Consider the following 27737-nt stretch of genomic DNA (forward strand, 5'->3'; position numbering starts at 1 on the left):
GATCTCCGCGTTTTCTACCCCGTGGGGTCAACCAAGGCACCTATCTCAGACGCTGGACACGTTCTCCACAATCCCCCAAGGCGGGGCTGATCTCGTGGCTGGCATTGGCATGTGGTTCTCCGCAAGCCACGTTCATCGACCCCGTAGTACCACGCGCTCATCCTACGTATAAAGCAGTCATCGCAGTGACGGTGACAAGGACATCGCAAACACTGCCTGCACAACTTGCTTGTGCCGCACTCTCATCTGCTTCATCATCCAATTCCTCGTGGATTCTCACCATGACTTCGTCAATGGACAAGAACGAGATCACTTACGTCGACGAGAAGCCGGGCTCGACCCACGCTGAGAAGCCGCACCAGATCGTTCAGATTGATAACATCCAAGTGTTGGGTATTTCTCCTGAAGATGCCGACTTTTACATGAACTTCTCACCTGAGAAGAGGAAAAAGGTTATTCACAAGGTAAGAATGCAACCATCCAATGCAGCGTTCCCACCTTGCTAACGCCGGGCTAGGTCGACAAGCGCCTCGTGCCGATGCTGGCAATTCTCTACCTCATCTCGCACATCGACCGAGCAAACATCGGAGTAAGTTCAGTCCACATCCCTCCGACGCGCCTAGCTAACGCTACTCAGAACGCCAAAATCGAAGGCATGGTCGAAGATCTTGGCCTTACTGGTGTGCAATGGAACATTGTCTTGTCTGTGTTTTTTGTGCCCTACATCTTGTTGGAGATTCCGTCCAACATACTGCTGAAGAAGTTCAAGCGGCCATCGTATTATCTCGGTATACTTATCTTCTGCTGGGGTATCATCATGACCATGATGGGCGTGGTCAAGGGCTTTACTGGGCTGTTGATCACACGCATCCTTCTTGGAGTGTTTGAGTAAGTTCATGCAAGCTGTGCAATTAAACCATTGCTGATCAATCCCCCAGGGCCGGCTTCTTCCCTGGTGCCGTATACTTATGCACATACTGGTACATGCCACGCGACCTTGCGACGAGGATCTCATACTTTTACTGCGCATCAGCTCTTTCCGGTGCCTTCTCCGGAATCCTCGCAGCGGGTATCGCCAAGATGGACGGCGTCGGAGGCTACGAGGGTTGGCGCTGGATCTTCCTCCTCGAAGGCATCTTCACCGTCATGCTGGGCATCTCATGCTTCTTTCTGCTGATCGATTCCCCAGCCTTGAGCGGGAGATGGCTCAAACCTGATGAGATCCGCTTCCTCGAGTTGCAGAGGTTCATCAAGGATGGTGGCAAATTCCAGGAAGAGAAGGGCGAGTCCTTCAAGTGGCACGACCTGAAGATGGTGCTATGCAATTGGCGACTGTACATGCAGGCGTATATTCTGCTTTGCATCTCAGCATGCTCATATGGTACGTATCGCAGAGCGACTCCAACTACCCTAGCTAACTCGAGAGCAGGAACCAAATTCACGCTTCCAACAATCACCAAGGGAATGGGCTTCACCAACACCAACGCACAACTGATGACGGTTCCTCCATATGTTGCAGGAGCCATCAGCGCAATTGTCTTCGCCAGGCTCTCTGATCGGTTCTACTGGCGCCTTCCATTCATCGCAATCCCGCTATCATTCATCTTCATCGGATACTCGATTGTCATCTCGCTCAAAGGCAACCTCGGCGGCAATCTCGGCCCAGCTTTCTTCGCCATCATTTTGACGTGCATGGGTATCTATCCCATCCAGCCGGCCGGAAGCTCCTGGGCATCCAACAACCTCGCCCCTACCTCTCGCCGCGCCATTGGTGTTGCTTTCAACATTTGCGTCGGCAACATTGGAGGAGTCATCGGCTCCTACATGTATTTGGAGGCCGAGAAGCCCAAATACTATACAGGTTTCGGGCTGTCATTGGCTTTCGGTGCGAGCGGTTTCATCGTCGCTTTCCTGTTGGAGCTGTCATACAAGTGGGGCAACACAAAGAAGGCCAAAATGAGCGAGGATGAGGTGAGGGCGAAGTACACTGACGAGGAGTTGTTGAACATGGGTGATAAGTCGCCGCTGTTCCGCTACACGCTCTAAGGGTGAGATGCGTAGTTATTGGCTATCAAAGGAAAAGCCGATCTTCGAAATGAGCGTGTAAAGCAAGAGGAGGAACATTGAGACTGAGGAGTAGTTGAATAATGATTTCATGTCAATAGTAGTACTGTAAGCCATCAAGTTATACTGTTTATCCACGTCAAAGATGCGTTATCAAATTCTGGCAACGGTCCAAATGCCGAAGAATCAAGGTGAAGCCAGTCAGTCGTCTGCCAGTCATCCAAGAAATTCTGCAATCCAGGTATTGCGGTGTCAATCGGACTGCCAAAAAGTGGTTGCCACATATGTGTTGCAGTACCCTGATCTGGAATCGCCTGGTCTTGGATAGCGTCTGCACGAGCTTCAACTTGATCGCCATCTAGCACCATCGTGATCGGAAGATGCGTCGGCTGTGAATGATCCAGTATAGGTCTTGCAGTCTTCCTCTTAGCTTCAGTTCTTAGCTCCTGTAAGATGATACTGTATTTGCGTGACGGTGAGTTCAACGCTGTGGCTTGCGCAAGGTGTTGCAGGCAACGTTCGGCCTGGTCCAGAATGCTTCGGCGTTCATCTAGGGTCGTGCTATTGCTGCTCTCCTGGATGGCCCACACGTACACGACGACCAACGCGCAAAAGCAGACATAATGAGTCCACCAAAAGGCGTGAAATAAACGACCTTCTCCTGCCATGCGATCAACAACTTCCAACACCGCTTGAGAAGCTGAGATACACTCGGCAAGGCCTTCCTTGGCCAGACTGCGCATTTCGTCGCTGTTAGGCGTTGCATTCTTTAGCAGAAATGGCCGATGAGCCAGCATAACGGCATGACAATATGAAAGCTTCAAAGCAGTCGCTTGCCGTCGGAAGCTGGGAATTAGGCTACTAGGATTGATGGCCCCGAGGAACAGTGGCAGCGACGCCCTCCAGGCACGAAGCTCAAGCCCAAGTCGGTGAGCGGCCTCAAGCCGCGCGATGTCGGGCACTGGCTTGATTGAATATACCTCACGTGAAATTCTCTCGGCAATCTGAGCAAGCTTCGCGTGAAACACTAGCGAGTCGATATGGCAGTCGTCGGTGCCACTTACAAGTGGACCGGAGCTTGTCATGTCCTCGTCATTGACTGAGTCTGGGAAGTCTTGATCAATATCATCATCGTGGTAATGTCGCGGTCTTCCAATCATCACGCCAAGGTACTTGTCGAGTGTATAAGCAACCCAAAAAGTTCGTCTTCTACATTGTTCCTCGATGTAGTCACGTTTGTGCGATGTGGGCGACCGCTTGCGATGGTCTCTTCGATGAAGACCAAGAGCTGAGATGATTTGTAGTGTGTGGCCAAAGGTATACCATGCTTGATTGAAGCGGCACGACATTAATAGATACAGCACTTGGATGAGACGTGACTGTGCCGACTCCAGTCGCGGATTGCCGGTCTCTCCTTCGGCCAGGCGGAAAGATTCGCAGAACAGCTCATCACTCTGTAATTGCAATGAGTCCTCATTGACTGGTGAGAAGGCACTGCTGCCTTTGGCTTTCTCTTCGTGAAAGGATGCGATGGCAAGTACGGACAGGACGGTAGCAGCCTTTGCGCGGCCAAGCCCAAAGAACAATGATCGGTTGAGACGAGCATTCTCTGAGACGGTTTCAAGCCATGACTCCACGGTAGGTCTGTGTAGAAGTCTGTACGTGGCAATGCAAACGTCAAAGTAGAGCGCCAGCAGTTCGCGACCCCTGTCCAGAGAAGGCACATATACCTGGTCCTTCCCCAAGAATGGCTTGTCGCCAGCGCATGTAAGAAGCTGGTTTTCCTCGATAGAACCTAGTTGGCCACCCATGACCTGACTGGTCGCATTGTTGGAGATGCGCCGCCATGCACGATGTAAAAAGGAAAGGCCTGAAGTTGGGTCTGCGTACTGGCCAGCTACTTCCAGTCCTGGAGACGCGCGTGAGGAAACATCGTGGTTAGCCTCAGTCTCTCTAGCACGCGGAGCCAGTGAAGGAAGTGGATCCATCCTGGATATGATGGGTTCTGGAATGCTAGCTGCGCTGCCTGAAATGGGCGGTGGGTTGACTGGAGCAACCGATGCACGGTGCGGAGCAGTGCCCGCCGTGCGACGAGGCGTGGGCGCCTTTCCTCGCGAATAAACAGCCTCGTACTGGCAGAGCAGCCCCCGGCGATTGCAGCTCTCGCATGGCTGCTCACCCGAGCATTTGGACTTCCTCGCCTTGCAGGTGTCGCAAGCCCGCGTTACTTTGGTCTTCTGCCAAACGGGCGCGCCTTGCAGATTTCGCTTCTGCGGGACGGAACTGCCGCTGTGTGGCGAATGGAGGCTCGGTGAGATGGTGGATGGCGAATCTAGCGGAGATTCATGCTGCTGCTGCGCAATGTGTTCCGACATGACGGATGTGGGAACTCCTGGAGATGGTAGGAAACATGGAGATGGAGAGTCGGGAGAGATGAGACGAATGGCCATGGTTTCCGGCAGAAGCGGGGTAGCCATTTGCGGGGCGCTCCTACCCTGCCGATGTTTCCGACCCGGGCCTCAACCTTTCCGCCTTTTCCTCCACGAAGCTCAGTAGCTAGTAGCAGCAGCTAGTATAGCGAATAATTCAATCGTCATGGTCATCATAATGCCCTCATTTCCCTATTTCAAGACACTTCTGCTTGCTTTTACCCCTCAGCCGTATCTTCACCCGCCTTGAATACAATTATCACACTCTATCAACTCAATTCAACGTAGACAACGCAAACATGCCTCTACCCTCCCATTTTACCCTCAACACGGGTGCGAAGATTCCTGCAGTTGGCTTCGGTACCTGGCAAGCAAAGCCCGGTGAAGTCGCGCGTGCCGTCGAGACTGCTCTGAAAGAAGGCTACCGCCATATCGACTGCGCTGCCATCTATCGCAACGAGGTCGAAGTAGGTGATGGCATTCGCAATAGCGGCGTGCCTCGCTCAGAAATCTTCCTCACTGGCAAACTGTGGAACACAAAGCATGCCCCCAAAGACGTCGAGGGCGCGCTCGACAGGTCGCTGCAGTGCCTGGGCGTGGAATATCTCGATCTGTTCCTGATGCATTGGCCTGTGTAGGTCAATTCCTTTTCAGCCCAAACTAAGCCTACCTGCTAATGCTCCCTCAGCGCGTTCAACGGCGAACCCGGCAAGTGGTTTCCCCTGCACGAGAACGGTGTGTTCGACCTTGTCGACATTGACCCCGTGGATACATACAAAGCCATGGAGAAGTTGCTCTCCACCGGCAAAGTCAAGGCAATTGGTGTCTCCAACTTCACCATCAACCGCCTCACCGACCTACTCTCCAAGACGACCGTGGTTCCCGCAACCAACCAAGTCGAGGCGCATCCCTACCTACAGCAGCCCGCCCTTTTCGACTTCTGCAAGAGCAAAGGAATCCTCATCGAAGCGTATTCGCCGCTCGGCAACAACCAGACGGGCGAGCCGCGCACAGTCGATGATGAGCTTGTAGGCGTGTTGGGGAAAAAGCTGGGCGTGGATGGTGGGCAGTTGCTGGCGAGCTGGGGCATTCAGCGCGGAACGGTCGTGCTGCCAAAGAGCGTGACGCCCAGTAGGATAAAGAGCAATCTACAGGTCAAGGAGCTGCCAAAGGATGCGTTCGAAGAGCTCAGTGGTTTGGAGAGGCATAAGCGTTTCAACACGTCGTCGCGGTGGGGCTTTGACATCTTTGAAGAGCTTGGAGAGGAGAAGGTCAGGAAGATCGCCGAGGACGCCGCTGAGGAAAACAAGGAAAAGTTCACTGTATAAAAGTCAGATTATTAATCATAGATCAGTTCATAGACTTGTCAATGCATCATATTAGTAAGATGTACAGCCTGCGACTGATTCTCAAAGTTCTCAAAGTATCCTCAACGTACGCGTTCAATTTCTTCCGCCCAAGGTAGTCTACAGCTCTCAACTATAGTTTCTTAACCCGCCTATTTTAATAAGAATAATACTTTAATTAACTAATTTTTACTCCCGCATTTAACTAAATATTAAACTTTTACTATTATTTTAATGCTTATAGCTTGTACAGCTTATTTAACCGTTTGTTTATTATTTTTTAAAATTATTTAAAAAAAGCTAGGTAGTCTAGATTAGTAGTAGTAAAAGTAAAAATAAATATTTTTTATATAAAAAATTAGAATTGCTAAATTTTAGTATTTTTAATATTTTTAACTATTAGAGTATTTTTTAGTATATAAGCTATTAATAAATAATTATAAAAAAATAAAAACTTTTTATTAAGTATTAGTTTCTAGTAAAAAAAAGCACTTTGTATAAAAATTACTATTTTTTTTATTTTTTTAAATTACAGAATTTTGCTTTTATAAATACTATTAACGTACTTCTATAATAAGTAGTTAGTTAGGACAAGTAGTTAGTTTCTGCCAAGCTCCTACTAAAACCTACTATTATTTATAGTATATTAAAATAAATTAATATAATAATATGTTACTAGCTTAAAAAAAATATTAAATATAAAATATAATTTAGGCTATTAAATAAAATGCAAATTTTTTAATTTATTATATTGCAAAATACTATAATATATCTAAATTAATACTTAAAAAATAATTTATTAAAACTACCTTTTAATGTAACTGTACGCCTAATTTAATAAAACTTACTATAATAAAAAAAAAAAATTATTAATTATATATTTAATTTTATTATAAGAAGATACCCGCCTAAGCTTACTAAAATTAAAAATATAGCTAATTTTTTGCTTATTAAATATTATTAAAATTTAATTAATTTAAAGTAAACTAACGCGTTTATTAAATACTAGCCTAAGCTTAAAATAAAATTTAATTAAAAATATAATTATTTCTATAATTAAAAGTAAAGTTAACGCTAGAGCAGATTATACTACACAGTAAAAAAAATTAGTATAAAAATTATAGTTTAAGTGCTATACTTAGCACTTTAACACAGTATTAAGGCAGTAAAATTTATATAATACTAAGTTAGTAAAATAAATTATTAAAAAATTTTTAATAATTGCTATTAGCAGCCTTAATATATTATTATTTAAAAATTGTAGTAATAAAACTATAAATCTTTTAATAGTAACTAAGTTATTTAGGCATTACTAGGCAGCTTTAAATTTTAACTATAAACTATTATTAAAGCATAAATAAATTTTTAGACTAAAATTTAGGCAAGCTTTAGTTTAGTAATAAGCTTTTTAATAGCTAATACTCTTTTATAATTAGTAATAGGCGCGATAAATATAGTTTCTATAAAATATATAGAATAAAGCTTGCAGTTAAAGCTTATAATTATATATTATTACTTATTATATAGTTGTATTATTGCGCGTTTTATAGTTATATATAAGTAAAAAGTTAAAAGTTTAAATAGTAAAAGTCTAAATATATAGGCAGTAAAGCACATATTTGCGCGCTTATTTTATAAATTAAAATTTATTTTTATTCTAACTTTTTTTTAAATCTTTTATTTTTTACTTTTATTTTTATATTAAATATAAATAATATAATGCTAATAAACAAACTTGTGTATATAAGCCTGTAAATTACTATTATAGCTAGCAATACTAGCTATAAGCTATTAATAATTGCCTAGTACAAATTACTACTTTTTAACTATTTTAAGCTAGTAAATAGTAACTGCTAGTACTATAAAAAAGTATATAAATACTTTAAAATTAATTTTTTTTTATAGTAAGCTTTTTTTACTCTGCCTAGTTAATTTTAATTTTCTAGCATTTTTTTATAATAAGCTAGTTATAATTAAGCAGTAGTAATACGCAACTCTTTCTATAATTAGCTATTATATAATAATATAAAATTTTAACTTTAGCTGTAATTAAGCTGCTTTTATTAAAAACTAAAAAAATAAGCTTTTATAGTTTATAAAAAATATTAAAAATAATGCAAAGCTTGCGGCATATTAAAAATTATTTTTTAAAAACTATAGTTACTAGCAGTATAATAACTAAAAAATGCAGCTTTTTAAAATAATTAACTTAGTATATAAATAAATATAACCCGCAAAAACGGGACCTAATATATTATTAATAGCTTATATTATTAGTAATTTTACTATAATATATTATACAGGCGAGTTAGTTGCCTAATTAAGTTAGTTATAATGCTAAAACTTTACTAAAATTAGTACTATACACGACAGTACAGCACTGTAAAAAACTATAGTAGTAAATTATAATAAATTAATTTATTTAAAAACTATTTTTACTTTTTGCTTGTATATTTGCATATTATATTTAGTTTTACTATAATATTTATAGCGCTTTTAAAAAAATTTACCTGCTTTAGTATATGCTTGCTTTTTTGCTTTTTTTTTATTACTATACATTTTAAATTCTTTTAGAATTATTAGTTAAAAATTATTTTTTATTATAAAAGTTTTTTTTTTTTATATTTACTTTTTTTTATGCAATTTTTATTATATAACAGCTTTATTAACTATTTAAAATTTAGTAATTTTTTTTTGTATTAATACAAGCTTGTGCACAATTATAACTGCATTTTTTTAAATTTTTTTAAAAGCTTTAACTATTAAAGTAAAAGAACTATTTAAGTACTTTTAAATTTTTATTTTAATTAGTATTAATTAAAACTTAAATTTTAAAGTATTGCTTAGTATTTTTAACTTTTAGGAACTATTTTTAATAGTAAATAATAATAGAGTATATAACTAAATATTAAGCTTTAATATTAGAATTTTAAAGTTAAAAAAAACTAGACTAGTACTTTTAAAGCTACTTAAAATATTACTTTTTATAATAATAGTATTAAAAGCTAGTTTAAAGCACAATAAAAATTTAATTTTAATAATATAATTAATACTATTGTATATTAGCTTTTTAGCTTAGCATTTATATGCTTTTTTTAAAAGCGCAAAATAATTTATATTAAGTAGCTATAGTAAGTATAATAAATGCAAAAGCATATAAAAAGTAATAATTTTTTATTTTTTATAATACTGCTAGAATTAGACTAATGCGTAGCTTTTATAACTGTTAATAATAAATAAATAATAAGTACTAATAATTTTCTTTTTAGTATACTTATTAAAGTACTTTAATTACTTAAAAGTAAGCTTATTTATTATTTAGCTATTTTTAAAAACTGCAATAATTCAATTATAAAATAGGCTATTTTTTTTATACTAGGCTAAAAAGTAGTTTTTGCCCGCAAAAATAATAAAAAGTAAAATAATTTATTTTATTATATTAATATTTTAAATTACTATTACTTACTTTTAATTATTTTGCTGCACTATTTTTAGCTATTTTTAATAGTTAGTACTTAAAATAATAGTTTTATATAATATTTAGCCTATTATAAAGCCTGTTTTATTAAAATTGTATATATTTTTATTTTAAATACTATACTTAGCTTTTATATTTTTTATAAGTTAAAACTAGCTTTATACAAGCTTAGGATTTTTATATAAAATTTTTTAGTAGTTATATTTTTAAAAAATCTTAGTACTAAACTGTAAATATTATTTAATAAATATACTAGTTTAATTTTTACTAATAAATAGTTGCTTATATTTAGCTAGTAAAGTATTAGCTATATTATTTATAGCAGCTAGTTAGGGCAGAAATTTTTAATTTTTAAAGTAAAATATATGCTAGGCAATTACTTTTTTTTTTATTAAAAAAAACTTTATTTTATTAGGCCTAGTATTGTATTATAAAAGCTTTTTTTTTAATTAATTATTAAATATTATTTAAGAAACGCTATAGATTTGCGCAGCTTTTTATTAAAAAAAATTTGCATTGCATTTTAAAGCTTAAACTATAAACTATATTTAATTTTTTTTTTAAAAAAATTGTATATTATTGTGTTAAAGCATTGCGTTTAATAATAAAAAACTACTAATTTTAGTAGAGTTTTAGCATTGTAATTAACTTAACTAGGCAACTAACTTGCCTGTGTAATATATTATATTATATACTTTTATTTTTAGAATTGCTAAGTAATAAACTTCTAATTTTTAATAATATAACTTTAACTGCTAAAGCGCAGTCTTTTTTAATAGTTTCTAAGTATATATCTAAATATTTGGCGTAATATTAGCCTGCCGCTAAGTAATTAACTAATACTAGGCTTTTAGGCAATAATAGCAATAGCAATGTAAATAATAATAATAACTTTTCCTGCAATATTAGCTTTAATACTTAATTACTTTTTTGCTTTTCTTTTTTTCTAGCACTATTTTTTTTTTCTATTATATATTTAGCTTAATTGCTTGCTTCCTCCTTTAGGGTTTTTATTATATAAGCTACTTAAGTATTTGTATAATTTCTACAGCTGCAAGAAGTTATTGCTTTTAATTATTAAATTGCTAGTAACTGCAGCAGTATAAAAATGCTTATTAGTATAATTTTTAAATAAGCTTTTTGTACTAAAAAGCTAAATAAAAAGCTTTAAATTTAGCTTACTAGTTAGTAATAAAGGCTTTCTAAAAAGCAGTTAAACTATAGTAAAAGGTTTATATTTAGCAGCTAATAATAAATATAGCTAATATATCTAATTTTTTTTAATAGAGCTTTTTTAGGCTAATAAAACTTTTAAAAAAAATATAATTAAGTATAAAGTGCTTTAGTATACAAAAAAGCTTAATATTTAATTTTTAAAAAATTTGTTTAAGCTTGCTAGAGCACTTAAATGCTTACTAATACTAGTTTAAAGTGCCAGCTTTGTATAGCAAAGAATTAGCCTAAAATTTAATTTTTTTTATAAATACTAAAAATATAATAAAGCATAAAGCAGCATTAAGAAAATTATTAATAAGTATTATATAAATAGTATTAGTAGGCCTTGTATAATTATTAGTAGTTAATATAGCTTGCTATAAAAGTATAGGCAAACAATTGTATAAAAAAAAAGTGTTTTTATATATATATATTATATATTTAAAACTGCTACCTGCAGCTTTCTACCTTTAACTATTATAATTTATTAATAATTATATAAAATACTATAGTCTATAATTCCTTACAAGCTAACTTGCTAAACTAGAACTTTAATTAATAATTTTATATACTATTACTAATTAAGTTGCTTATATTTATTTAAAAAAATATTAGTTAAGGTATAAGCTTACTATTAAACTAAGCTTTTAATATTAGCTTAAAAACTTAACTAAACGCTTTATTTTAGTTTAATTTAACCTGCCTAGCATTGCCTAAACAAGTTAATTACTATTAAGAATTAATAGTTACATTGCTACAATTTTTAAATAATAATATATTAAATTTACTAATAGCAATTATTAAAAGTTTTTTAAAGATCTATTTAGCTAGCTTAGTATTATATAAACTTTACTACTTTAATACTATATTAAAGTGCTAGATATAGCACTTAAATTATAGTTTTATACTGAATTTTCTTACTGCGTTGTATGATTTGCTCTAGCGTCGACTTTACTTTTATTTATAAAAATAAATAAATATAAGCAGTAAAGCAAGCAATAAAGCAAAAAAATAAATAATAATAATTTAAATATACTATAAATAATAGCTTGCGCAGGCAAAAAAAAAAAGTAAAAAAGTAGTTAAGTATTTAAGCTAATATTGCAAAAAAAGTTATTATTATTATTATTATTATTATTATTATTATTAGCATTGCTATTATTGCTTAAAGGCCTAGTATTAATTAGCTGCTTAGTAGTCTAATATTATACTAAATATTTAAATATATGCTTAAAAGCTATTAAAAAAAACTGCGCTTTAGCAGTTAAAGTTATATTATTAAAAGTTAAAAATTTATTGCTTAGCAATTTTAAAAATAAAAGTACGCAATATATAGTAAAAATACTAATAATATAAACTATTAATAACACATTAGGTCCCGTCTTCGCAGGAAAAATATAATTATAAAAAAGCTTTCTGCAAAGATCCTAACGCTATATAAAACTAGTTTTAGCTAATATAAAATATAAAAGTAAAGTACAGTATTATAAATAAAAATATTTATAATTTTAATAAAATAAGCTTTATAATAAGTATAATATTAATTAAAGCTATTATTACAAGCTTTAACTATTAAAGATAAGCAATAATAGTATAGTAAAATAATTAAAAGTAAATAATAGTAATCTAAAATATTAGCGCAGCTAGTTAAATAATTTTATTTTTTATTATTTTTATAAGCAAATACTACTTTTCTGCCTAGTATAAAAAAAATAGCCTATTTTAAAATTAAGCTATTACTGTTTTTGCAAATAGCTAAACAACTAATAAATATAGCTTTAAATAAATAAAGTATTTTAATAAATATATAAAAGGGCGTACTATTAGCGCGCATTATTTTTTAATTATAAATAGCTATAAAAGCTATAATTTAATTAAATTCTACTAGTATTGTAAAAAAAAAAAAATTATTATTTTTTATATATTTTTATATTTGTCGCACCTACTATAGCTACTTAATATAAACTATTTTGCTTTTTTAAAAAAAATATATAAGTACTAAACTAAAATTTTAATATGCAACTGCATTAATTATATTACTAAAATTAAATTTTTACTATGCTTTAAAGCTGCTTTTAATACTGCTATTATAAAAAATAATATTTTAAAAAGCTTTTAAAGTGCTAGCTTAGTACTATTTAATTTAAAAGCTATAATATTAAAGCTTAATATTTAGTTATATACTTTATTATTACTTACTATTAAAAACAGTACTTAAGAGTTAAAAATACCTAGTAATAATTTAAAATTTAAATTATAATTAATATTTTTAAAAAAAAAATTTAAAAGTACTTAAATAGCTTTTTTACTTTAATAGTAAATATTTTTATAAAATTTATTAAAAGTGCAAAAATAATAGCGCATTTAATAGTATTAATGCAAAAATAAAATTTTAAGTTTTAAGCTGCTAATAAAGCTACTACGCAATATAAATTGCATAAAAAAAAGTAAATATAAAAAAAAAAAAATTTTATAATAAAAAATAGTTTTTAATTAATAATTTTAAAAAAATTTAGGGCGCATAGTAATAAAAAAAAAAAAAAAAAAAAAGCATACGCTAAAGTAAGTAAATTTTTTTAAAAGTATTATATATTAGGAGGTAGTTTTAGGCAATAGTATTTGCTTTACGCTACAAAAAATAAAAAAAAAATAACTAATAAAAAATTATTTTTTAGTTTAATAAATTAATAATATTTAATACTGCTATTTTGCAAGTATAGCGCAGGTTAAATATAAAATTTTTATATGCGCACTAATTCCTAAAAAGGATAGTATAGTATTACTGCAATACTAATTTTTAATAATAATATTTTATTATAAAGCTTTTTTAGCTAGCTAGTATTTTACTAATATATAGAATTTTTTTTATATATTATTATATTATAGTACTTTTAGTAGATTCTTTACGCGTGCGCAATAACTTTGCATTTATTATATAATTATTATACTATATAAATAAAGCGCGTTATATACTTTTTTTATATAAAAGTAAAAGCAAATAAGTAGCTTATAGCAATATAGTAAAGTTTAATAATAGAAAATTTTTATAAGCTACTATTACTTTATTGCTTTAAATATTTATAATTTATTTAATTTATATTTTTTATATGTATATAATGCACCTACTACGCCTGCTATTATAGTTTATTATTTAAATTTTAAGTATATTAAAAAGGCGTATATGCGCAATGCTTGCTTTTTTATATTTAGTATAAAAAAAAAGCGCGCTAATTATATTATTATAATTGCAATTTGTATATGCTGCGTTTAAAATATTACTAAATAAAAAAAAAATTATAATTGCTTTAAATATTACTATTATAACTATTGCGCTACTAGCAATTATAGTAGCTGTAATTTTATAAATATTTTAAAATAGTTTATTGCAAGTATACTTTAGCTAATTAATATAAATATTTTATAAGCTTAATAGCTACTTAAATTGTTTATATATACTGCGCACTTACTATAGCACAGTAATTACTAATATTATAATTTTTAAAATTAATATTATAATTATTTAGACTAGCGTTAAGCTTGCGTATTACTAGTACTAGTTTAATTTAAAATTTGTAAGCTACTGCTGCATTACTACTTATTTTAAAATTTTAATAAATATAGCTATTTAAATACTTATAACTTTTTTTTAATTTTTAAAATTAATTTTAGCTAAGTAGCATTACATTGCAACTGCTCTAAAGTAAATTATTAATTATTTAATTAAAATAGTATATTTATATATTATATATATTTATAACACTTGCTAACTGCGCTTTAAAGTAGTACTAATAATAGTAATTTTAAGTTTAATTTTAAGCTTAAAGCTAAAGCTAAGCTTTTATATATTATACTTACTGCGCCTGCTCTTTAAAAAAAAGCTACTACTAATAAAAAAATAAATAAGTTTTTTAATAAAGCCGGCCTTTTTAAAAAAAAGTAATTAGTTTAAAAAAATTTTTAAATAGTATTTTTTTATTTATTTTTTAGCTTTATAGGCTATAAATACCTTAGCTTATAGGCTTTTACTATAAATAATTTTTTTTTTATATATAATATATGTGTGTTTTGCTTGCGTAAGCTATACTTTTTTATTTTTTTTTAATTATAGTACTTATTAATTCTATTTAAATTTTTTAATTAAATTATTTATATTTTTAAAATCTAATACTAGGGTTTAAGTATTTTAAAATTTATTATAATTTTTCTAGCGTAATAAGTACTAAAATTGTTTTTTTTTAGTATACTTTTTTAAAATTTTTTCTACTTCCTAAATTTCTTCTTTTTTAATATTAATTTTTAGTAATTAAGTATTTTTTTCTATTTTTTACCTAAATTTCTAGCGTTTTAGTAAAAAAATATAGAATATATTATAAATTTAGTAATAAAGTAAAAGTAGTAAATAATATGCCTGCAATTTAACTGCTTTTTATATTTAAAAAAAGCTAATAAACTTGCTAGATAGTTTTTTACTTAGCTAGTTTGCTAGGTTAATATGCTTTGTACTAAATAATATAAAGTTTTTTTAATAAAATATTTTAAATTTATATTTTTTATTATAGTATTAATTCTAATATTTTTATATTTTTTATAAGTATATTATAAGTGTTACTTTTGCGTAGCGCATACGCTTAATTCTATTAACTATATTTAATATTTTTTTTTATAGCCTGCTGTCTTTAAGAAAAGTAGTAATTAGTAAGTATTTATTATATATAGTATAAAAAAGTATTATTTTTATTAATTTATATATAAAGTTATTATATGCAAATTGCACTATATTTAAAAACTATACTTCATTATTTTAAGTAGCTAAAGCAAAAATTTAAAAGTACTATTTAAAAGTTTAATTTTAGCATTTTATTTATTTATTAGTTTAAAAATAGAAAGTAGTGCTTAGCTTGCATTTTATTTGCAGCTAGTAGCAAATTTTTACTTAAAAAATAAAAGTAAATATAAATTTTTTATTTAATATAATATTTTTTTATAGCCTAAATTTAAAAATTACTTAGTTAAAATATATAGTTATAAACTATTTTGCATTTTATATTTTTAAAGCAAGTATATAAAGCGCTATTTTTAAAAAGTAGTTAATAATTATAAAAATTATATTATATACGTAACTTAAGCTATTTTTTACTAAAAATAAGCTAGTAATAAAGTTTAGTAAAATTTTTTTAAAAATTTCTGTAAGTATAAGTAGCAGAAATAGTTTACTATATTAATTATATTTTTATACTTTATTTTTTTAGTATATAGTATATATTTTTATATAATTTTAGATATTATTACTAAGTATAAGCTAGTAATATAACTAGCTAATTAGCTTAAGTATTTTTTGTGCGCTAAAGTAGCTTATTAAGCGCATATTATAATAATAAAAAAAAAATTTTTATTTAATAGCTAGCTTTTTTAAAATATATATTCTGCTATTATATTGCAAGATATTTTTTTTATTAAAGCACTAAATATACATTTTTTTACTATTTTAAGTGCTTTTTATATTTGCAAAGTTTGCAATTTGCTACTAAATAAAAATATTTTTTTACTATAGCTAGTATAAAGTTTTTACTAGTATAAAAAATTTTATTATTATAAATTTATTACTAATTAATACTTTAGCTAGTAAGTATAGCACGTATAAAATGCACTTTATAGTACTAATAGTAAAAACTATTTTAATTTTATAAATAGTAGCAATATGCGTTTTATATGTGCTAATTAAGCTAAGCTTAAGCGTAAATTTTTTTATTTTATTTAGTATTATTTTTACTAGTAATTTATTTTATAAAGTAGGTAATAGTTAAATTAGCAATAAGTTTTTTTATTTATAATCTGCTTTTCTAAATAGTGCGTTTGCAGGGTTTATTTTTTTTAAATAATATTTTATTTTAAAATTAAAAGCTTTAAAGTAAATTATTTAATATATTTAATATAAATTTAGCTTCTGCATAGCGCGTATAAAGCTTAAGTTATTATAATTATTAAATATTTATATTATATACTGCGCTCCTTTAAAGTAGTACTTTTATTATTTAAAGCTATATATAATAGCTAAAAATTTTAAATTATATACTTTATAGTTAAGCTTAGCGCTCTAAAGTTTTTAAAATATAAAAGTAATTAAATACTATTTTTTATTTTTAAAGTACTATAATAGTATACCTATAATAGTAAAAATAAAAATATTTATTTTAATTTAAATAGGCTATATAAAATTAAAATAGCGCAAAATAAGCGCGCTTAAAAAGTATTATTTAAGTATTTTAAAAAATGCGTTAGCTTTATTAGTTTATTAAAATTTTTAAAACTTTTTAAAAAAGTTAGTTAAAGCAGCAGTTTTTTTAGTATATTTTTTAATAAACTAGCAGTAGAAATTTATAAAGTTTAAAAAAAACTAAAATTTTTTAATATTAATAAGCTATAATTATTATATAATTGTTTTTACTTATGCAGGGTCCGCGCATACGCTTTATATTATAATAATATATTTAAAAAAGTATATTTTATTAAAAGCAAAAGTATACTTTTTTAAATTAATAAAAAATTTTGCTTTATATAAAAATATAAGTATAAAGCTAATTGCGCGCTAGTAAACTGCAATATTAGTACTATAAATATAAATAAAAATATTATTTAAGTAAACTATATAAATATAGTTTAAATGCTTACTAAATATTTTATTAATATAAGCTTAAAAGCTTGCTAAAGTATTAGTAAGCTTAAAAAGTATAATTAAGTATTTAAAATATTTATATTAGGTTTAAAAAACTATTTTTTACTTATTATTTATTATAATTTTTAGGCAGTAGTATGCATTTTGCAAATTAAAAGTAGTATAGTAATATATATTTAATAAGCAGTCTAAAGTTTTTTTAATTAAAAAAAAAAATAATAATTTTTAATAGTAATAGTATTAAGTTTTTAGTAGTTAACGCAAAAGCAGAGCTTATTATTTTTTTTAAAAATAAAAAATATAAGGGCTTTTGCAGGGCTTATACTATATTTAATTTTTTTTTTTTAAGCGTATTATTTAAGTATTTGCAGAGTACTTTAAGCTTATATGCAAAAAAATTATATAAAAAATTATAAAAATTTTTTTTATTAGCTATAAAAAAAATAGTATAATTTAATATTTTAAAATTTAAAAAGGTTTTTGCTGCTTTTTTATTAAAAATGTCTTAGTATTTAAATAATATGTCTAGTATATGTACTTTATACACTATATACACTTAATAAATATAAGTATTATAATTTAAATTTATTTTAGTAATTTACAGAACTTTTAAAAAGTATATATTAAAATTAATTTAATTTAAGCTTTCTAGTAGCTAAACTACTATAGCTAGCTAAATATTTACTAAAGTGTATTTTTAATGCTAAGTTTAAAAACTATAATTAATATAAATTTTTTTTTATTATAAAAAAAAATTGCTAAAAAAAAAAGGGGCGCTTTTTTTATCTATTTTATATATAGTAACTTAAATATAGCATTTTATATTTATATTATTTATTAAGTATATTTAGAACTTGTATACTGCGTATATACTTTAATACTATAAATTAATTTATTTTAACTTTAAAAGCTTAGCTTTTTTAAAAAGTTTTAAATTTATTTTTATAGCTATTTATTAGCTAATAAAGCTTATATCTGCTTATAAGTTTAAAATAATTTAATTTTTTTTTTAAAATTAGTATTATTAGCAGCGCTGCATATACGCTTTATATTTAGTAAAATATTTATAAAAATACGCTTTACTATTTTTAAATTAAAAATAAGGCCTAGCTTTTTCTTATTTAGTTAATATATATAAGGAAGTAGTTTAAGTTACTTTTATATTTATTAGTATAGTATTTAATTTTATAATACTTATAGTATATAATATTATTTTTATTTTGCAGTTTAGTAGTAAGTTTGCTTAGCTTAGGCTTTAAAGCTAAATTTTTAAATTTAGCTTTAAATATACTATATAGGCGTTATTTATGCGCAGGCAAAAATTAATATAAATTATATTTTAGTATAAAGCTTAATACTATTAAATTTTTTTTAATTATAAATATTTAGTAGTAGTTAGTAATTGCTTTTTGCAGTTCTAGCTTAAATTTTAAAAATAAATATTAAATTTTCTGCTTTTTAGTATAAGGCGTAAGCTAGTTTTTAAAAATATTAAAATAAATTATAAATAAATAAATAGTTTAGTTTTTTTATTATATAGCTTAAGTATGCGCTATAGCTATTTTAAAGCTATAGTTAACTAAGTTAGCAAGCAAGTTAAGTATATATTATTTAAAATATTTTTAAATAAATAATATACTGCGCGCTTTAAAAGTGCGCTTATAATATATATATTAAAATTTTTTTTAAATTTTTACTAAAATATTACATTGCTTAAGTAATTCTAGTATTATTTTAGAAAAATTTTTATAGTAAAAGTTAGAATGCTACTTTATATAAATAGAAAAACTTGCAGTATTTTTTAAATTTTTTTTTTTTAATATTTAAAAAAAATTTTTAATTAAAGCGTGCGCTTTATATATAAAAGTATAAGCGTATTATTTACACTTTATTTGCGCATTTTAATAATTTTAAATTTAAAATTTTTTTTTATAAATAAAATTAAAATAAAGTTATATTTAGCGTTTTTTAGTTGCGCTATTTCTGCTTTAATTATAAAAAAATATTATTATACTTAAAATTTATTGCGCTTTTTTTTAGCAACTAAAATGCGCTTTTTAAATATTAAAAGTGCGCTTTAATTGCTAAATTCTGCTTTACTATTTAGTTAAAAATTAGCTAAAGCTAATAGTTCTAATAGTATAGTTTATTAGCTTAATTATATTAGAAGGGCTATTTTTAAACTATTATACTATAAAATATTATTTTATTAAAAAGTAGTTTTAGGCAATAGTATTTGCTTTACGTTACAAAAAATAAAGAAAAAATAATTAATAAAAAATTATTTTTTAGTTTAATAAATTAATAATATTTAATACTACTATTTTGCAAGTATAGTATAAATTAAATATAGAATTTTTATATGCGCACTAATTCCTAAAGGAGATAGCGCAGTATTACTGCAATACTAACTCCTAGTAACGATACCTTATTATATATAAATATTATAATAAAATAAAGCATAATACGCGCACATATAAAAATAATATAAAAAATATTATAAATTAATATTATATACTATTAGCTATAATACAATATACTATAGTTACAATATACTATAAACAATAGTAAGTTTTAGTAAAGGCTTAGCAGAGACTAACTACTCGTCCTAACTAACTATTTGTTATAGAAGTACATTATTTAAAAGTTTATTATAAATTAGCTAAAAAAAATTTAATAAATTAATACTTTAGTAAGTAGTAAAAAAAAAAATTATTTTATTATTATATAGTATAGTAGACAGAAAACAAAAGCTATAAAGTAGAATAGCTTTATATATACTTTAAAAGCAAGTAACTTTTTATATAATTATAACTTATATTAGACTTATTAATTAATAATAGTTATTAAAAGCAGAAAATTAATATTTAGTACTATAAAAAAATAATATTAAAATTCAAAACTATAGTTAGCAACTATTTTAACTTATTTTAGAAAAATTAATATAATTATAAATATTTCTGTAATGTACTTCTATAATAAATAGTTAGTTAGAACAAATAGTTAGTCTTTACTAAGCCCTTACTAAAACCTACTATTGCCTATAGTATATCGCAATAAATTAATATAATAATATATTATTAGCTTAAAAAAATATTAAATATAAAATGCAATTTAGGCTATTAAATAAAATATAAATTTTTTAATTTATTATGCTGCAAAATACTATAATATATTTAAATTAATACTTAAAAAATAATTTACTAAAACTACTTTTTAACGCAACTATACGCCTAATTTAATAAAACTTATTATAATAAAAAAAAAAATTATTAATTATATACTTAATTTTACTATAAAAAGATACCTGCTTAAGCTTGCTAAAATTAAAAATATAGCTAATTTTTTGCTTATTAAGTATTACTAAAATTTAGTTAGTTTAAAGTAAGCTAACGCGTTTATTAAATGCTAGCCTAAACTTAAAATAAAATTTAATTAAAAATATAATTATAAAATTTTTTTTTGCAAAAATCCTAATACTATACAAAACTAGTTCTAGCTAGTATAGAATATAAAAATAAAGTACAGAATTATAAATAAAAATATTTATAACTTTAATAAAATAGGCTTTATAATAAATATAATATTAACTAAAGCTATTATTATAAGCTTTAACTATTAAAGACAGGCAATAACAGTATAGTAGAATAATTAAAAATAAATAATAATAATTTAAAGTATTAGCGCAGCTAGTTAAGTAATTTTATTTTTTATTATTTTTATAAATAAGCACTACTTTTCTGCCTAGTATAAAAAAAATAGCCTGCTTTAAAATTAAGCTATTGCTATTTTTATAAATAGCTAGACAATTAATAAACATAGCTTTAAGTAAATAAAATACTTTAATAAATATATAAAAAAGCGTACTATTAGTATATATTATTTTTTAATTATAAATAGCTATAAAAGCTATAACTTAGTTAAGTTCTACTAATACTATAAAAAAAAATATTATTACTTTTTATATACTTTTGCATTTATTGCACTTACTATAGCTATTTAATATAAGTTATTTTATACTTTTAAAAAAAGTATATAAGTATTAAGCTAAAAAGCTAATGCGCAATAATATTAACTATATTACTAAAATTAAATTTTTACTATGTTTTAAACTAGCTTTTAATACTACTATTATAAAAAGTAATATTTTAGGTAGCTTTAAAAGCACTAGTCTAGTTTTTTTAACTTTAAAATTATAATATTAAAGTTTAATATTTAATTATATACTTTACTATTATTTACTATTAAAAATAGTTTTTAAAAATTAAAAATACTAAATAATATTTTAAAATTTAGGTTTTAATTAATGCTAATTAAAATAAAAATTTAAAAATATTTAAATAATTTTTTTACTTTAATAGTTAAAGTTTTTAAAATTTTTTTAAAAAGTGCAGCTATAATCGCGCATAAATTTATATTAGTATAAAAAAAAATTACTAAGTTTTAAGCAGCTAATAAAGCTACTATATAATAAAAATTATATAAAAAAAAGTAAATATAAAAAAAAAAAAACTTTTTGTAAGGGATAGATTCGGTAGATTAAGTTAATTACTATATAATAGAATACTAAGCTACTAAATGCAGGATCCTAAGTTTAAATTAGTATAGTTTAATAAAGCAAGTGCTAAAAGCGCTAGTAAAAAGTTTAATTATATTAAATTAAATATTACATAACTGCGGGGTAGTTATATAATAAAAAAGTAAAATTATAATATTATTTTTTTTTTTAAAAATAGGAGCATTTGCGACTATAGCATCCTAACTTATTTTTTTATTATTTTAATTATTTAGTTATTGTTTATATTTATAATATTAATAAAAAAGTTACTAGTATTTTTTTAATTATATACTATTAGTATTATTATTACTTACTTGCCTTATTATAAAAGCTGCATATAGTTAACTATTGCAATTATTTTTATAAATTTGTGCTATAGTACAATTTTTTTATAGCAGATTAGCTAATTAAGCAGCATAATTATTTAGTTTGCTATTATTAAAACTATTTGCAAAGCTATTATTATTAAAAGTATAAATTAAAATAATATTAAAATATATTGCAAAATTGTAGTATAGTTTGTATAGTAAAAGCTTATTTAAATATTATTAATAAAAATTATTTACTGCTTTTTCCGCCTTTTATAAGTTAGTATAGTTTTGCTATAGTAGTATTATATTTTAGTTTAATAATTTTATATATTTAATTTTATATTATTGTATATTTTTTTTTTTTATAAAAAAATTTTTACGTCGCCTATTAATGCAACAGTTAATAATTTTATTAATATAATAATTATATTTACTATTAAGTTATTCTGTAGCAATGTTTTTTTTTAGTAATAGTATTAACTAGTTAGTATTAAAGTGCAGCAGTTATAAATAAAATATAAAATAAATATTTTTATAATAGTTAAGTAGTTTTAATACTACAGCATACTTGTTTAGTACAGTAACTACTTTATATAATTTTATATTTTTTATAATAAGCTTTTAGTTAGGCCGCATATTAAAAATATTATAAAAATTAATATATACTTTATTACTAATATAATATTCTAGTGCTGCGTTGCGCTTACAATTAGTATAGTACTTTATTTTATTTTAATTTTATTATAGATTTTTTTGCATAAAGCATATAATATCTGCTATTTAATTAATAATACTATGCGTATTATTGCGTAATAGCTGCTTAGTTTATATATATATATTATTAATAAAGCTATTTAGTTTAATACTTAAGTATAAAAAATATTTTTTTATTGCTTTATACAGTAAAATGCTTATAAATATTTTTTTTTTACTATTAACTACAAGTTTTGCAATTAGCAGCTAGTTAACTTAATTATTTTATATATAATTTGTATATACTTTAAAGTAAGCTTTTAAGCTAGTATTAATAATTTTTATTTAGCTATTAGTTTTTAAGTAGTATACTATTAATAACTTAAAAAAAATTTTAAGCTTTTTGCAGAATTTTTTTTAAAAGTATAAAATAAATTAAGCTTTTTAGTTTAAAATTATAGTAGCTAGGAAGTTTTCTTCGCGCTATATATATTTAATAAAAGCTTATATTATATTTTTAATTTTAAGCAATACTAGCAGTATAAACTTTTATTTTTTACTAAAATAATTTATTATAATTATAATATATTTAAAGTTTTAACTAAACCTAGTGTATATAAGCAGCAGTGTAATAAAGTTAATTAAAATATTTATTTAAAACTACTTTAGTATAAATAGTAAATATAGCAATTTTTATTTTTTATTTTTATATAGTTTAGTTTAATAGTATATTTTACAGTTCCTAGTATATATTGCAATAGTATTTATTATTAATAGCTAAAAGTAATACTAATTAATAAAAAAGTAAGTGAGCTATTTGCTGCTATATTTTATAATAAATATATTATAAAACTATTATATAATTTTTTTGCAGATTTTATTATTAAATAGTACTATAAGCTGCTATTAAAAATATACTAATTTATTATATATTTTATAATTTTTAAGCTTTATTTTAAAATAGTATTTAGTTATAAAGCTGTACAAAAAATATTTAGCGCCTATTATTTTTACTTTAATAATTTTTTTTATAATATTATTTATTTTATATACTTTTTAAATAGCTGCTATAATATTAACTTTAATAGTATTTTATTCTAGTACTTATACTAGCTTAGCTAGTTTACTAAATAATAAATTTTTTATTAATTTTTTTACTGCGCTATTATTTAAGGATGCAGATAATATTAAATTACTATTTAATTTATTAATATTGCTTAATATTTTTTTGCTTATTAAGTATACTATAAACGCTAATATTAGCACTAATTTAGTATAATTATTAAATAGTATTTTAGCTAAAAACGCGCTATATGCTGCTTTTTTTTTATAATTTACTTATATAATATTTTTTTATACTGCGTTATTAAAGCACTTAAAGCCTAAAATTATCTGTATTTAATATAAAATATATAAATTATTAAAATTTATAAAAATATTGCTAAAGTATTAAATAAATATATTTAGCTTAGTATTAAGCTTACTAAATCTATAAATAATTTTAAAATTAAATTTTAAAAAAAATTCTATTTATTAAGCTTATTATTAGTTTAGGTTTTTATTAACTATAAATATTTATAAAGTAGTATAGTTTAAAATAACTTTAATAAAGTTATTTATACCTGCAAGCTTTAGTTGCTATTTTTTAAATACTTTAATAATAGCTATAAGTTTTTTATTATAAATAGCGTAGTTGCATTTTACTAAAGTTATTTTTATAAAAATAAATATAATTAGTTTAAAAGTACTATTAGGCTGCATTTATAATATTACTACTATAATAATAGTATTTAATAAATTAGTTTTAAGCCAAGTTTTTAAGTTTAAATTAAAATATAAAAGTACTAGCGCTATTATAAATATTTTTTTTAGTTTTTTAAAAGCTTTATGCGCGGCAAAGCTATATACTATAAAAAAGTTGCTATAAATATTACTATTTTTTTTTAAGTTAAATCTGTTAGCAGGCGCGCAATATACAAAAATATAATTATAAATTATTAGTAAAAATTTATAAATTTTAAAAAAGCTTAAAGTTTTTTTAATATAGTAAATAATTATTATTTTAAAATAGTTCTAACTTTTGCAGGGTCTATTTTAATACTTTTTAATATAAGTATAAAACTTAAGTACTTAATTTTTTTAATAGCAAACTTGCTTTTATTAATATTAAAGTAAAAGCTTATTTTATTTAGCTGCTTAATAACGCTCTGCATATATTTTTTATATTATTTTAATATTTTATTATAAACTAGTATATTATTTAAATAAATAAAGCAAAAGTTATTAAAGTACTTGCGCAGGACTTTATTAATATAAGCTTAAAATATATTTAGTATATTGTATAAACTAAAAAGCATAATAATATACTTAAAAAACTTATATTTAATAAAAAAAGCTATTTTATATTTATTACTATTTTTAATGCAGATTTTATTAAATACTATAATAATATTAATAATAGTAAAATATTTTATTTTTGCAAGTTATGCTAGCGTTTTTTTAATTATTAGTAGTATATTACAGTTTTTAATAATTACTATATTAAATATTTTATAATTAATGCAAATATACAACTTATTACCTAGCTTTTTAATAATAAATACTAGTAAAATATAGTTAAAGTAACTTTTGCAGATTTTATTTTTTATATATATATTATTAATATAAGCTTTAACTGTAAAGCCTTTATTTTTGCTTATTTTATATATTTTTATACTAAAGTACTTTAAGCCTAGTATTAAATTAATAGTATAATTAACGCTTAATTACTATAGTAGCAAAGTTATATATGCTAAGTTAAAATTAAAGTAGTAAGTTATATTATAAAGCTAATTAGGCAGCTTTTTTAAAACTTTAGCGTAGCTTTTTGCAGGCGTATTTAGCTTATTATAAAATTTATTAATATTTTTTTATATTAAAATATTAAAGTTTATACTAAATATTAATGCAAATAGCTATTTTGCATTTTTTTATTTATTGCTATTAATAGTAGTAATACACTTAAAGTTTTGCAAATATATTTAAACTATATTATAATTTAAATAAAATGCTATTATTACTGCTATAGCGCTTAATATATAGTATACGTTAAGCAAAGCATACGCAAAATTTAGTTTAATAAATTTTTATTATTTTTTATAATATTTGCTGCTATAAACTAAAACTAGCTTGCCTTTTAGTAGGTAGTTAGTATAATAATACTTGCTATTAAAATGCATAGTTTTATTGCACTAATTAATATATAAATTATACTTTTTTAATTAAAGCATACTAAAAATAAAGTTATAGCCTATTATTTTAACTTAATAAAAAAGTTTTTTGCTTTAATAATTACTATATACAACTATTACTAATATTTTATAAATAATAGTTTATTTAATAATTTTATTGCTAAAGCGCAGCTTTAATAGCTGCTTTAAATAAAATATTTATAATTTATATTATTGCGTAAATAATTGTAATGCATAGTTACTAATTATTTTAAAATTTATTAAATTTTTTATATTAATAATAGTTTTAGAAAAAATAGTAATTTTATACTTAAATATAAATTATTATTTATAAACTAATTGCTTATTTTTAACTATTATATTTATACTTAATTTTACTGCTTTTTTATTATTATTTAGTTTTAAAGTTTATTCTTTTAAGTATTATAAGCAAATGTATAAAGTATTATTATATAAAATTACTTTAATAAGCAGGGTATTAAAAAACTGTAAATTATTAGTAGTATAAATATAAACTAGAAAAATAATTTTTAGTAAAAAAAAAAGCTTTAGTAGTACTATTATTATTAAATTTTTTTTAATACGTCCCTAGCGGTATTTTTTATTAAAAATTTTTAATTTTCTAAATAATTATTATTTTTAATTATTATAGCTGCACTAGTAATTATTGCTTGCAGTACTAAAACGCAAATAGCAGAAATAATTAATTTATTTTTATAAATTGCTAAAATATTATTATTTATTACGTAATATTTTTTACTATTTTTATTAGTAATATTATTATATTTAAAGTACTAGCCTTGCTTTGCAAAAGCTATTAACTATTATTTAATTTTACTATAATTAGTTTAAATAAAAGCAGTGCTACTACTACTAATACTGCTATTTTAACTGCCTTAAGCCCCTTAAAAGCTAAAAGTTAAATTTAAAAATATATTATTTTTACTAGTAAAATAATAAAATTGCTACTATACTTAGTAGTTTTAGCTAAAAGTTTTTTATATATTATTATAATAATACTAGCTACTAGTTTACTAGCTGTAGCATATAAAGCAAATAGCATACTAAATTATTTTACTATTTAGTATATTAATAGGCGCAATTATAAATATAAAGCAACTTACTTATATATTAAATAATTTTTATTTACCCTATATAAAATTGCTAAGTACTAATTTTTATAACTTTGCTATAGCTTTAGTAGTAAAGTTAGTAGTATTATAAATATAGTTTAAATTTTTAAAAATTTTATTAATTATAATATAAATATTACAAATTTTTAAATTTAAGTAATATTTTATACGCTAGCTAGCAAATTTGTAGAAGTAGTTAATAATATATTTAATTTAATTTTATATTAAAGTATAAATATTTATTTTAAATAAAAAGTTCCTAGTACTGCATTGCTAAAATTTATAATTTCTTTTATTTAATTTATTATTTTAAAAAATATTAATATTTTTTAATTTTTTGCTAGTAGCTATTAAATTGCTATTAACTAATAAAAGCAGTGCTAGTGCTACTATAAATTATTTTTATAAAAGTAGAATTTTTATAAAAGTATAAAAGTTTACTGTAACTAGTTATAGTAAAAATAGTAATAATAATAATTAAATTATTAGTAATAGCAGGTTATAAGCAAAGTTACTATAAGTATACTAATTATTATTTTAATTTTATAATATATTATTATTATTAAAAGGACCGCTTGCGTATTATTTTTAGTAATTTTTTTTATAT

The 27737-nt window shown here is 24.9% G+C and overlaps 3 protein-coding genes across 3 annotated transcripts; 2 read left to right on the forward strand and 1 right to left on the reverse strand.

Moving 5' to 3' along the window:
- Positions 1-281: 281 nt before the first annotated feature.
- Positions 282-2046, forward strand: K460DRAFT_375074 (MFS general substrate transporter; the record flags this gene model as incomplete). Its single annotated transcript, XM_040934733.1, has 5 exons — positions 282-464; positions 518-589; positions 638-888; positions 939-1381; positions 1430-2046. The coding sequence occupies 5 exons, from the start codon at positions 282-284 to the stop codon at positions 2044-2046; spliced, it is 1566 nt and encodes a 521-aa protein (XP_040790737.1).
- Positions 2047-2180: 134 nt separating this feature from the next.
- Positions 2181-4439, reverse strand: K460DRAFT_403470 (uncharacterized protein; the record flags this gene model as incomplete). Its single annotated transcript, XM_040936634.1, has 1 exon — positions 2181-4439. The coding sequence occupies one exon, from the start codon at positions 4437-4439 to the stop codon at positions 2181-2183; it is 2259 nt and encodes a 752-aa protein (XP_040790738.1).
- Positions 4440-4651: 212 nt separating this feature from the next.
- K460DRAFT_333936 (GCY protein) lies at positions 4652-5869 on the forward strand. The gene is made up of 2 exons (XM_040930896.1): positions 4652-5127; positions 5182-5869. Exons 1-2 carry the CDS (start codon positions 4793-4795, stop codon positions 5819-5821), a joined length of 975 nt encoding a protein of 324 aa, XP_040790739.1. The 5' UTR covers positions 4652-4792; the 3' UTR covers positions 5822-5869.
- Positions 5870-27737: the final 21868 nt, after the last annotated feature.

Source organism: Cucurbitaria berberidis, assembly GCF_010015615.1.
Source record: "Cucurbitaria berberidis CBS 394.84 unplaced genomic scaffold K460scaffold_2, whole genome shotgun sequence".
NCBI lineage: Eukaryota > Fungi > Ascomycota > Dothideomycetes > Pleosporales > Cucurbitariaceae > Cucurbitaria > Cucurbitaria berberidis.

What these genes read in the sequence shown, in the direction of transcription:
- K460DRAFT_333936 (XM_040930896.1), top strand. Translation starts at nt 4,793, where the DNA reads ATGCCTCTACCCTCCCATTTTACCCTCAACACGGGTGCGAAGATTCCT. An exon ending in TTCCTGATGCATTGGCCTGT is followed by an intron (nt 5,128 to 5,181) that starts GTAGGTCAATTC and finishes ATGCTCCCTCAG; the next exon opens with CGCGTTCAACGGCGAACCCG.